Source organism: Macrobrachium nipponense, chromosome 13, assembly GCF_015104395.2.
Source record: "Macrobrachium nipponense isolate FS-2020 chromosome 13, ASM1510439v2, whole genome shotgun sequence".
NCBI lineage: Eukaryota > Metazoa > Arthropoda > Malacostraca > Decapoda > Palaemonidae > Macrobrachium > Macrobrachium nipponense.
In genome coordinates, this window is record NC_087206.1 from 24,364,494 (window position 1) to 24,376,882 (window position 12,389).

General features: G+C 43.9%; 1 protein-coding gene across 2 annotated transcripts in view; it reads left to right on the top strand.

The window, feature by feature from the left end:
* LOC135225690 (histone deacetylase 11-like) overlaps positions 1 to 12,389 on the top strand; it is a 96,066-nt gene that overhangs the window by 52,137 nt on the left and 31,540 nt on the right. For both annotated transcript variants that reach the window (XR_010317068.1, XM_064265039.1), the window contains exons 5-6: positions 10,351 to 10,442; positions 10,770 to 10,977. Coding sequence is in view for 1 of the 2 variants with exons in the window: in XM_064265039.1 (XP_064121109.1) it covers positions 10,351 to 10,442; positions 10,770 to 10,977 (300 nt within the window). In the remaining variant the exon portion in view is untranslated. The remainder of the gene's footprint in view (positions 1 to 10,350; positions 10,443 to 10,769; positions 10,978 to 12,389) is intronic.

Below are 12,389 nucleotides of genomic sequence, written 5' to 3' on the forward strand. Positions count from 1 at the left end.
AAGTCAAGAGTTATTCCATGTTGAATGAGGAAGCCTTTGAAGACATTTCGGGAGTGATCTCCTATTTAGATAAGAGGATTAGAGACACATCCGCGGAACTAGCCTCTCTCTTCATGTTAGGCATCCTAAAGAAGAGAGAACTGTGGTGTTCTTTTACATCTAAGCGAGTATCTCGTACTCAAAAGTCTGCCTTACTGTATTCGCCCTTGGATAAGAAGCACCTGTTTCCAGAGGAGACAGTAGTGCTAGTTGCCTCCAGATTGCAGAAGAAAGCAACACAGGATCTTCTCTTGTAATCCACTAAACGTGCTAGAGAAAATATTCCTAGTGTATGTCCCTTGCCAGCCAGCCGAGGGCAACCCTTTCGGGGCAGGGGATTCGGTAGATATTTCCCAAGATCAAGGTTGTAAAGCATGTTTCACCCTTAGATCTATTAAAAAATCCTCAACCAACCCCTCGACCAAGAAGTACTGTACGTATCAGTCCTTCGTGACCAGAACAAGTTGGACAGCATTTTGGCCTTATTCAGTCTGCGGCGCCCCCGGTTCAACCTCCAGAGAACTTATCACTAATTCCTTCAGCCCAAGAAGAGGAAGAAGGAGAAGAGGAGGACAAAGAGTCATCTGCTTACAAAGCCTTACTGTTTGTTCATAGGCGAACAAACCTTCGGTCTTAACAATAGGATAATTTCTAGTGCTAGCTGGATCGTTTTTAAAAACAGATGAAAGCAAGGAAATTTGTGATATCTGGCAACGCATGCATAGATCGGGTGAAGAATGGTCAAAGACCATTCACCTACGCCAACGCGTCGGTCTTTTCTTAACCGCCTGGGTGAGTGTAGTGTTTAACCTCTTGGCCTTTACCTGGTTCATTGCCCGTTTCAATTGTGTTTAGTGTGTGTGTGTGTGTTTGGCTGATATTATGGCTCTGCTCCTTCTCTGCCTCATCAACGTGTGTGTCCCAGAATTCCAGGTTTTCCCTGTTCTCATTTTTTGGCTTTGGCGGCAACTGATCCCCACATCACATGTAGCAGGTGCCGTTCTAATTTTTGTACTATAATGAATCCTTGCAAGGAATGGCCGGGCATGGCCTAGAGAGCAGTGGAAGTCTATTTTATAGCAAGAGAGAGAATCGTAGGGTTTGACTCTTTCCTTCTTGGGAAGGTTTTTCTCCTCTTCCTGATGCTTTCGTCTCCTGCAGTATTCAACCCCCATAGTAGTGTTGTTCCTGTATTCGTCCTTTTCTTCCTTATTGATTTGTGCTGGGAAGTATCGGGAGGCCCCCAGGGAGGCTGATTTTTGTATGTCGCCCCTTCTTCTTCAGGAGTTAATTTGATTCCTGGGAAGAGGAGGCTTTTTCATCATTCTCATTTATTCCAGAGTTGGAGGCATTCAAGATGGCGGCGATTTGGAAGACATTCGGGCTAGGGGTACCCCGTCCTTGAAGGGTTGCTAGCGCACTTTATGGAGGCTCGCTACCCACCACCTCAGGCTGGCCAGACATCCCCTCTCCTCTCCCCGGCCTCGTCTTCGTGGGTAGCCGAGGTCAGCCATCTTGTGTTGCTTCGCCAGTGACTGTTGTTGCTTCTTTGAGTCGGAGGGAAGCTGTGGCGTCAGCCCCATTGATGACGTTACGGGATGGGGATCCGTCGTTGTGTATTCTTCCGCCAGTGGCGTCTGACTCCCCTTCACACCGAGGGGAAGCTGTGACGTCATCACACTTGTGACATCACTCCCATTAATGATGTCACTCCCAGTCGTCTCCTCTGCACTTCTTCTCTCAGTCGTGACGCCTTCTCTGCCGCCCAGTTCGCTACATCTCCCTTCCATGCCATCGGAGCCTTGTCTTGCAGATCAGCCTGAGGTTATATGCCAGGCAGTGCTTAAGAGGTTGGACTCTGTTTTGGATGATAAGTTGGCTGCCTTGTCGGTTGGGAGGATTGGAAGTAAACGCGTTGCTTTGTCCCCGCTTCTTGCGAAGAGATCGCATAAGAAACCAGTGCGGTGTTCCTCTCCCTCTTCCCCCTCTATGCCATGTCGGCGTATCAAGCGTTGAAAGGCTAAGGACTTTGCTCTTTCTTTGCCTACGAGGGAGGAACAACACGGACGTGTTCTCGAGAGTGTTGGTGTTTCGGAGAGTATTAGTGTATCTTCCCTTGTGCAATCTGCAGCGGTTGCTTCATCCTCTGCATCGAATCGCGGGTGTGTTGCAACCTCCCCTGTCCATGCTCATTGCTAGCGCGTTGCAACCTCCCCCGTCGATGCACATCGCAAGCGTGTTGCAACCTCCCCTGTCCGTGCACATGATGCAAGTGCTCCTTCTTCTCCAAGGCCTATTCATCGCCGTAAAGATCTCAGAGCGCCTGTCAAGAGGTTGAAGGTGGTGAGCGGAGAGTTGGTGTAGCTGGAGAGTTTGCCTGCCCCTGTCACTGGTGCTTCCAAGGGTTTGATTCTGGAGGATTTTCCCTTGATCTCGAGTGTTTGGAATTCCTCTCCAACTCATGTTCGTACGTCTGCCACGCCCGTGACCATTCACAGACATGTTAATGAGTCATCTGTTGGTGGAGTACATAGTGATGTTCCTAGCGTTGTAGTGGGTTCTTCTCGGGAGCCGACGCATGGACCCAACCCAGACAGGTTAGTTGGTGTTTGGGGCTGTTTGACTGCTGAGCCTTCCATTAATTTTAATGGGGAAGGTACCTTAGAGGAGCCTACACATCCTTCTCGTCGTCGGTCTCCGTTGCCGAAGCAGGGAGAGGGAGACACGCAAGAATTTTTGTCTTCCTTTTCGGAAGTTGTTGATCTCATTCAAGGGTTCAACAATTTGGAAAGTAGGACTCAGGCTCAGTCGCCTTACACGCCTTCTTGCTTGGAAGCCTTGGTGGGAGCTACGCAGAATCCCAAATCATCTCTTCAGCTTCCCTTGTCGAGGCACGTCCAGTCAGTCTTGCATAAGGTTAACGCCCTGTTTCAGACCAGGACAGTTTGCTTCACTCTAGGGCTCTGCCAAGCTACTACCCCCGCCTCTCACGAGGGCATAGGAAGTATATGCTAACTAACTGTATTTTGATGTCGCGCCATCTTAACCCAGATGTCATACGCCTGACGCGGGGATTGACTTTGGAGTAGGTGAGGTTGGTGGCTCCGTACCTTGTCTCCGCAAGTGCCTCAGCATTGGAATCTATGGCAGCCTCCATGTTGCAGACGGTTTCTTGGCTGGACTTCTGGTCTGTGGTCATTGCCAAGATAGCTTCTGACAGGTCCCCGGAAGGGTTGGTGAGTGCATCCTCACTTGGCAGTCTGTTGCAGTCCGGAGGCAAGGCGTTTTCGTATATGGCTCACCTCAGTGTTAATTTATGGGCTAACCTTCTGATGATTAGAAGAGATGCAGTTTGTCAAGATGGAGAGATCAGTTGGACACGAAGTCCTTGCTGGCATTGAGAAACGGAGATCTGTTGGAGTCCCAATATTTGTTTCCTCAGACGAGCTTGTGAATGCGATAGACTGGCGTTGGGTCTGACACAAAGACAGAATGGTGCACCAGGCCGTTGTCTCAGTCGGAGTCTGTCCTCGGAGAACGTCCGGCTCCTCCTCCCCCTGCTCCAGCAGCAGTCAAGAAGATCGTCGCCTGGTAGGCCGTTGAGTTCGGCAGGGCCTTCCGTTTTGACTCACCCTAGGTCCAAAGGATCAACATCCCTTCCAACTAGGAAAAGTCTAACCTCGTGCCCAGTCAAAGGATTCTCTCTACCTGGGCATGGTCATCAATACAACAGTGGCAAAAGTTTTCCCGCCAGGTCAGAGATTGGATAAGTTGCGGGTGGTGGCGCGTGACTTCTTGTCGGAACCACATCAGTCAGCTCATCAGTGGCAGGTTCTTCTGGGAGTGTTGTCTTCCCTGGAGACGCTGGTCCCTCATGGCATCTTAATCTTTTGTCTCTGCAATGGAGACTGGGAGAAATCTGGTCTCTGGCGGGGGACTCACCCCTGTTAAAGGTTCCTCTGTCTCTGGAAGTGAGAGAAGACGTTGATGGTTGGACGACCAGAATCTGTTGAAGGGTGTTCCTCTGCTTTCTCTTCCACCAGACTTCCTTCTGTTCTTAGATGCCTCCCTCGCAGGTTGGGGGGCTCATTTAGGCGGCCTCATCGCTTCAGGCGTTTGGAATTTGGAGGTCTTGGAGTTGAAGGCAAGCCTTACTAGGTCTGAAGAGTTTTGGGAGAAGGTAAAGGAAGGTCATTCTGTTTTCGTTCTCTGTCGGACAACACCATGGTGGTAGCCTTGACTGTTGAGGTTCACCAGTGGGGGTCGGTCAACAGTTTGGTAGAGCTCTCGCCAGGTATATCCCTGGCAAACGGAATGTGGTCGCTGACAAACTCAGTCGTCAGGATCAGATCCTAGGCACAGAGTGGTCCCTTCATCAAGTGGTAGCAGACAAGCTTTTCCAGGTTTTGGGGAGACCCATACTGGACTTTTTTGCAACTCACTTCAACAGGAAGCTGGAGATATCTGTTCAGTGGTCCCATATCCTTTAGCATTAGCAGAGGATGCATTCTAACATCCTTGGGACAACCTGGAGGTGTATGCCTCTGTGACCTCAGGTGGAATAGTTCCCAGATCTGCTGTCGTTGTTGTCAGAGGTTGGTTCCAAGGGAGATTCCCCCACCTTGGCGTCATCTCCTGTGTCAGCCCCATGCGGAAAGGTTCCACCAGTCAGTAGATCCCGGTCTCTTCACGGTTGGAGGCTATCAAGTATCTCCTCGAGCGAGAGGCTTTTCTCAGAGAACAGCAGGTCATATGTCCATCAATCTCAGAAAGTCAACCTCCGTAGTTTTTACCAAGGCAAATGGGCGATCTACTGTGATTGGTTTTGTAAACGGGGGGGTTTTTCGCCACTTGCAACCTCTATTCAGTGAATAACAGACTTTTAACCTTCCTCTGAGGACAAGAAACTTTTGTCCGTTTCTGCCATTAGAGGCTACAGGGCGGCCCTGACTTTGTCATTATGCCTTAGAGGTATCGACATCTCCTCTTCCTGGGAACTTTCCTCGCTAGGTAAGGGGTTTGAGCAGTCGAGTTCTCCTAGAGAGCTCAAGCCTCCGACGTGGGATGTTTCTTTGGTTCTCAGAGCTTCACTAAGAGTTCATATGAGCCCTTGTGTCGCTCATCTGACAGGAACTTGACACTCAAGACAGTTTTCCTCTTCCTGGCCTGGGCATCTTCCGAGAGGGTAGGAGAGCCTCCACGGTCTGAGCTATGATGTGAAGCACACCAGGGGTTGGGGGTTGGTGTCCTTCGAATTTGTCCCTGAATTCATGGCCAAGACCCACAATCCCTCTGTGCACTATCACTGGAATAGACTTTGTGTGTTGATTATTGCTCAAGAGCTTTTGTTGTGCCCTGTTTCGGGCCCTGCATTGCTATCTTAAAAAGGACTCAGGCACCTTCGACCAGGCTGCTGCAGACTTTTGTTAGCACAGGCCGTACGAAGAAAGAGGTGTCCTAAGAATAAATTCTTTTTGGGATTTACTTTTTGGAAGCCATGAAGCCAATCAACAGGCATACTTGACTTTCGATGATTCCACCCACCTACGGTCTTCGTGCAGGCTAAAGAACGCATGGATGTTTATGGGGTATTGGTCCCTCTCTGGCTTTAAAAAAGAACTTGGCTGTACATAGAGTGCTGAGCGCTGGTACTTGGTTACGCCAGTCCACGTTCATCTCTTTCTATCTTAATGATGTTGCCCACAGATCTGCGGACATGTTTTCCCTGGGTCCTGTGGTGGCTTCCCAAGAGGTTGTGTAACTCATAGTTGCCCTTAACAGGGCACTTTTGTATCTTACCTAAGATGATTGTGTGGATGAGAGAATGAGTGAGTTGGCTGGTCTCCTTCTGTCTCTTGTACCTTTCCCTCTTCCTTCAGGCAGGGTAAGGAATAGACACGTCATTTGCTGGACTGGTCTGATACAGGTGAGTAAGGTAGTCATATTGATAGTGTGGTCGCTTAATATACAAATATCAAACCCTCTATTCAGTAGCATATGCTCCACTCCTTGGCAAACAGGAGTTGATAGTAGTACAAATCCTGGTGTATTAGTTTGCTATTGGACAGTCGAAGTTTCTCTTTGGTTCCCTATGCAATGGTTCTCCATATATATTGTACGTCACTCAGGGTCTGAGTGGTAGGATATCAATTTACTCTGCTTTTCAGTAGGCTTCAGTCCCTCTCCAGAAGTCATTTCTTCTGGAAGCTGGTGGTGGGGTAGGCCCCCAGCCAGTTTAGATGTCTTGTACCTCCATCCATGCGAGGACAACCCTTTCGGGGCAGGGGATTCGGTAGATATTTCTCTAGATCAAGGGGTAGAGCACGTTTCATCCTTAGATCTATTAAAAAAATCCACAACCAACCCTTCGGCCAAGAAGTTATGTATCAGTCCTTTGTGCACCAGTAGGAGCAAGACTCCTTCAATTTTGGGAAGAATGGGAAGCAAGAGGGGCAGAATCTTGGATCATAAAGGTATTAAGGGAAGGATATGATATTCCTTTCAAGAGTAAGCTGCCGTTATCAGACTCTCTGATAGCTTTGAGAAAACTTACTCAGAAAGTTCAGAGAATTCATCGCCCTTTCCAAAGAGGTTTCGTCCCTCTTGCAAAAGAGAGCCGCTAACCCCAGGTTTTTCCAATAATTTTTCTTAGTCCCCAAGTCATCGGGGGGATGTAGGCCCGTTTTGGACACATTGAACCATTATGTGCAGAAGACAAAGTTAAGATGGAGATGAATCAGTCAGTCCTTTCATCAATCCGTCAGGGGGACTGGATGGTCTTCATTGATATGGAGGGCACCTACTTTCACATTCCAATACGCCAAAACTCAAAGAAGTTTTTGCAATTTGTCTTTAAGAACAAATAGTACCAGTTCAGAGCGCTGTGTTTCAAGCTCTCGACCGCCACACAAGTGTTCACTCGAGTATACTAGCTCCCATTGCATAATGGTTACATCTAGTCGGAGTAAGAATATCCCTTTATTCGGACGATTGGCTTCTCCGGTCGCAAACAAAGGAGAAGTGCATGAAGGACCTTCAGAAAACTCTGACTTTAACTCAGGAATTAGGACTCTTAATTAACAGGCAAAAGTTGCAGTTACTACTTGTCTGTATGGGGATGAGGATAGACTCAGTGAGTTTTCGGGCTTTTCCATCCCCACAAAGAACCGAGTTGTGCCTCAGAAGGTAGAGAAATTTCTAGTCCTTCTGGAATGCTCTGCAAAGGAATGAGGAATGGATGAGTCTTTTGGGCACGTTATCCTCAATAGAACAGCTTGTGACACTGGAGAGACTTCATATGAGAAATCTACAGGTCTTCCTCAAAGCAAACTGAAACAGAAAGAAGTTTTTGGAATCTTATGTTCCGAATCACACAAGAAATAAAGGAGTACATGCAATGTTGGAAGTTAAGAGGCTTGTAGAAGGGAGAGCTCTCCTTCTGCTGAGCCCCAACCTAGTGTTCTTTTCAGACTCGTCAGATCAAGGTTGGGGAGTAATTCTAGGGGAAAAGGAAGTATCAGGCATTTGGAATGCACAACAAAAACAGTGGCATATAAATCGGAAGTAATTGACTGTCACCCACTGAGGGTTGTTAAGATTTGCAGACAAGGTCCACAACAAAGTAGTGGCAATACATTTGGACAGTATGGCAGTGCTCTCGTACATAAGAAAACAAGGAGGGACCCACTTGTTTTCTCTTTGCGAGAAGGTAAGAACCCTGCTGCTATGGCAAGTAGGAATCAAGAAACCACATTACTAACAAGGTTTGTTGAGGGGAAATTAATGTACTTGCAGATGAACTAAGCTGCAGGAAGCAGGTCCTTCACACAGAATGGATGATGAACCCAGTGGTATGCCTCAAATTGTGGAAATTCTGGGGAAAACCGATGATAGATCTGTTTGCACAGCAAGAAACCATCGTTTCCCCGTTTATACTGTTCACCAGCCCCAGACTCAAAAGCCATGGGCGAACGAATGATTGATGCTTATGGACTGTCGAACAAGGACTCATACGCTTTTCCTCCGTTCAAAATGGTGAGAGAAGTCGTCAACAAATTCAGAACACACCACAACGTGTCATTGACTCTCATTGCTCCATTCTGGCCAGCGCAGGAATAGTCCCCAGTTTTTTTAGACCTACTGGTGAATTGGCCAAGGTTACTTCCTCAGAAAACAGATCTACTCAGACAGCCCCACTTCAGAAGGTTCCATGAAGGACTGTCCACTCTGTCCCTAACCACTTACAGAAGGAGTTTTCAAAACAAGTGGCGAGAGCCATCGCTCAATGCAGAAGGGAATCTTCAAGTAATGTCTACTAGGCAAAATGGACTGTGTTTAGTGCCTGGTGTAAAGAACATAACATTTCGTCTTCTAAGGCAACTATAGCAGAAATAGCAGATTTCCCATTATATCTGAGGACAGATAGGAATCTGTCTACTGCGACTATCGAAGGTTATAAGGCAATGTTGGGATCAGTTTTCAAACAGAGGATTGGAGGTATCAACGAATAGAGATCTTTCAGATCTCATTAAATCCTTAGATATAGAAAAGCCCAAAGGTTCGAAGATATTATCTTGTAATGTAGATGTAGTACTTAAATGGCTGTTGGCCCCCCCCCCCCCGCCCCCCTCCCCCGTGTGAGCATTTGCAAAGAGCATCGTTAGAGAGTTTATGAGAAAAAACCTATTTCTAGTAGCCCTGTCTACAGCTAAAAGGAGTGAACTAAATACCATTGACAAGAGAAAATAGGATCTGCACAGGTAATGAGGTATGCGCATTAACCTTGGGGTTTTTAGCGAAAAACAAGACTCCATCCAAACCATGGCCTCGTTCTTTCAGTATTAAAAACCTGACGGACTTAGTAGGACCAGAAGAAGAAGAGAGGTTACTCTGCCCAGTCAGAGGTCTGAAATGTTATTTACAAAGGACAGAGAAAATTAGGGGCCCGTCCGATCATTTATTGTGTCCGGTAAGGAATCCTTCTCGCCCAATGTCTAAAAACGCCCTGCCATTTTTCTTACATACTGTCATTGTAGAAGCTCATTACCAAGTGAAAGAAACAGATCTTAATAAACTTAAAGTGAAAGCTTACGAGGTGAGAGCAGTGGCAACATCTCTCTCGTTTAAACATAACCTCTGTTTGGAATTGATTATACAGGCAACGCATTGGAAATGCAAATCAGTGTTCGCTTTATATTACCTGAGAGAAATTGAAAAAGTCTATGAAAATTGCAGTACCCTGGGTCTGTATTTAGAGGCTGGCACAGCATTGAATAAGGTGGTTGAATTTTAAGGGGAGCCTGAAGCTACTATTGATGTACTAGGAGTACCCTTCAGTCAAGTGCATAGTTGGGTATGAATTTTATGGTTATTGTGAAGGTGATGTGTTGTGATATGTTTTTACTCTGGTAACATAATATTATATGGTACTGTGCCCTGGGCAGGGGCATCCTTTGGTTGACCATGCTAGCCATGGACATTCCTTAGCTGCATGGGTCCCACTTTTTAAAGAACGAGTGACAAGTCCTGGCAATACCACCAAGTTCCTATGAGTTAAGATGAGCAACTTCCAGAGGCAGTAATCTGTTCAGCTCTCTTAACAGGTGAGGAACCAACAAGCATTCACATGGATGCTAGCACTAAGTACATATTTTATATTCATTAATTTTTGAAAGATATGTGCATATCCATGGATCCCACCCCCTCAATGTGGGAGTTAGCTATGTAACTACTTGGTAAGTTGCATACATAAAAATGACATTTCTATAATAAAATAAGATTTTATGTATACTTACCAAGTAATTACATGATCAAAGCCTGCCCTCCTCCCCTCACATGGATAGTAGGGCATAAACAACTGATTTTCGTGCAGTGTTGACTCCTCACTCCCCCGATAGTGGGCGAGGGGTATCACCTGACCAAAACAAACTAGCGCTACCACGAATTTCAAAAATTCTAGCTGTCGATGGTTTAGAAACTATAGCTATGTAAATACTTGGTAAGTATATGTACATAAAATCTTATTATATTATAAAAATGTCATTTTTGAACACTTGAATCAGGTAGTTGTGTACATTCGGTTCATAGGTTAATTTTGAATGTCAAGATCTGAGAGTAGTATAGTCTGTTTCATATTTCTTTTTGACAAGGCGTGTTCTTGTGATCCCACATATCTCACTACTCAAGTAATCTAATACATTAAATAAGTACTTTTGCCCTGTAACACTACCAATATAATATATTGGGTTATTCTTGAAAATTTTCCTATTGCTTATTACTAAAAATGGTATTGTATATTTTCATTGTTTTCAGTGGAGTGTCAATGTAGCCAAAATTACTGAAGTCCCACCAGCAGCCCTTGTACCTAATGTCTTGTTGCAAAAGAAAGTTTTAAAACCTTTTAGGTATGTATAGTTAGTTTTATAAGATTTTTCTTCTCAAATTGAAGTTTTTTTTGAAGTAATCAAATAATTCACTTTTATGAACATTAAAATTTTACATTATCTATCGGTTTGCCTTGATGTAGTTGATATGCAGTCAGCAACAGGAAGAAGATCATATAGCACTTGTATGGTATATGGATATATGAAATTGTCACATCTCACTATAAATAGTCATCATGAATAGCAGTGTAGTTTTTCAAGTATCATATGTTGTTTAATTTTTTAAAAATAACTTTCTTCTATAAAATAATAGAAAAGTTAGTTACAAGTTCTTTTCTAATACCATAGGTACCAAACAGGAGGTAGTGTTCTGGCAGGAAAATTGGCTGTGGAACGTGGTTGGTCAATAAACATTGGTGGAGGTTTTCATCACTGCTGTGGGAGCAAAGGTGGCGGTTTTTGTGCATATGCTGACATAACACTTACTATTCATTTCCTTCTCTCTCATTATCCAAAGATTAAAAAGGTCATGATCATTGATTTAGATGCTCATCAGGTAAGAATATTAGTACAGCCATGTTTGCATTTATTTGTATACTCTAACTAAGTTATACTACCTACATTACTGGGTTTTGATTTTAATAGTTATGCTATGTTGATTTTAGACTATGATTTGGTTGGCCTAATATATTTGATCTTGTGATTTTAAATGAGATGAAAAAGTTGGAACAAGACAAGTTGAAGTTGGATGGCTAGTTGGGAAGAAACCATGAGGAACAGATGAAAAATAAAAACAGCAACTCTTAGCTGGAGCCTGAAAGGTTTCAGCAAAATCATGTAGAATATTGCCACATTTCGCAATAAAAATACCAATAAACAGTTCCCCTGTGTAGGGGAATGGATTGAATATTGTCATGATGTTGAAAATAAGAACACACATGATCATTTTTGTTATTCATAATTTGTTTTACAATATTTTGACTTGGAGTTTCACCAAATCCCAACAAAATACTGCTGACATCTATCTTCTGAGACGATACCAAAATTGTTCAGTTTAAGAAGAAGAAGAAAAGAATACTGTATATACTTGTGTAACACGCACTCTCGCATATCATGCAACCCCCAAATTTTCACCCTAAAACAATTATTTGAACATGTATCTCAAGTAACATGCGAGTTCAATTTTTGAGACCAAACCACAATAGGCTAACCTCTTTTCCTTGTGTTTATCTATCCCATTTTCTAGTTAGGCTAACCCTTTTTCCTCCATCTCTTTATCAATCCTATCTTCTAGTTGAGTTAAAAAGAGTAAAAGAGAAAGCTAAAAGTGTTGTCAGTAATGTTATATGTACTTGTGTAAACACATACAACCAGAAACGGCTGATTTGCTATGAACAACCGAATCTGATAAGTACAGTGGCTTGCGTGCACTTCAACCATCGTACGATAGTAAAAATTTCTCTAGTTATGTTACACATGACATTAAAACAGAATAGGACTTGATATATTTTTTACATTACTATATCCTCATTCGCTATGGAGAAAAGATCGGCAAGGGCGTATACGGCTAAATTTAAGCTGCTAGTTGTAGCTGAAGCTGAGGAAAGAATGTTCATCTGCTAACAACTATTATTGTGCATTAGCAACATGGAAACTTTGGTAATGCACCATCAAACTCGACTGTAAACAAAATTTGAGAGAAATGTGTGTTAATCAAAACTATTTGGCATGAAAGAACACATTTTATTTTGTTCACTCTGATAAAAGATAAATATGTAAAGTTTGTCATATTCTGATAAAATAAAGTGAAAATATCGAACGCAATCTTGATTTTTTTATGCAATAAACATGCCACCAGTGCCATCTACTAACAAAAAAATAACTAAATTTTGTTCACAACGATACAAATTCAAGTGATATTTTGACTTAACAACACTTCGTATAACATAAAATAACCTTGTCCTATAT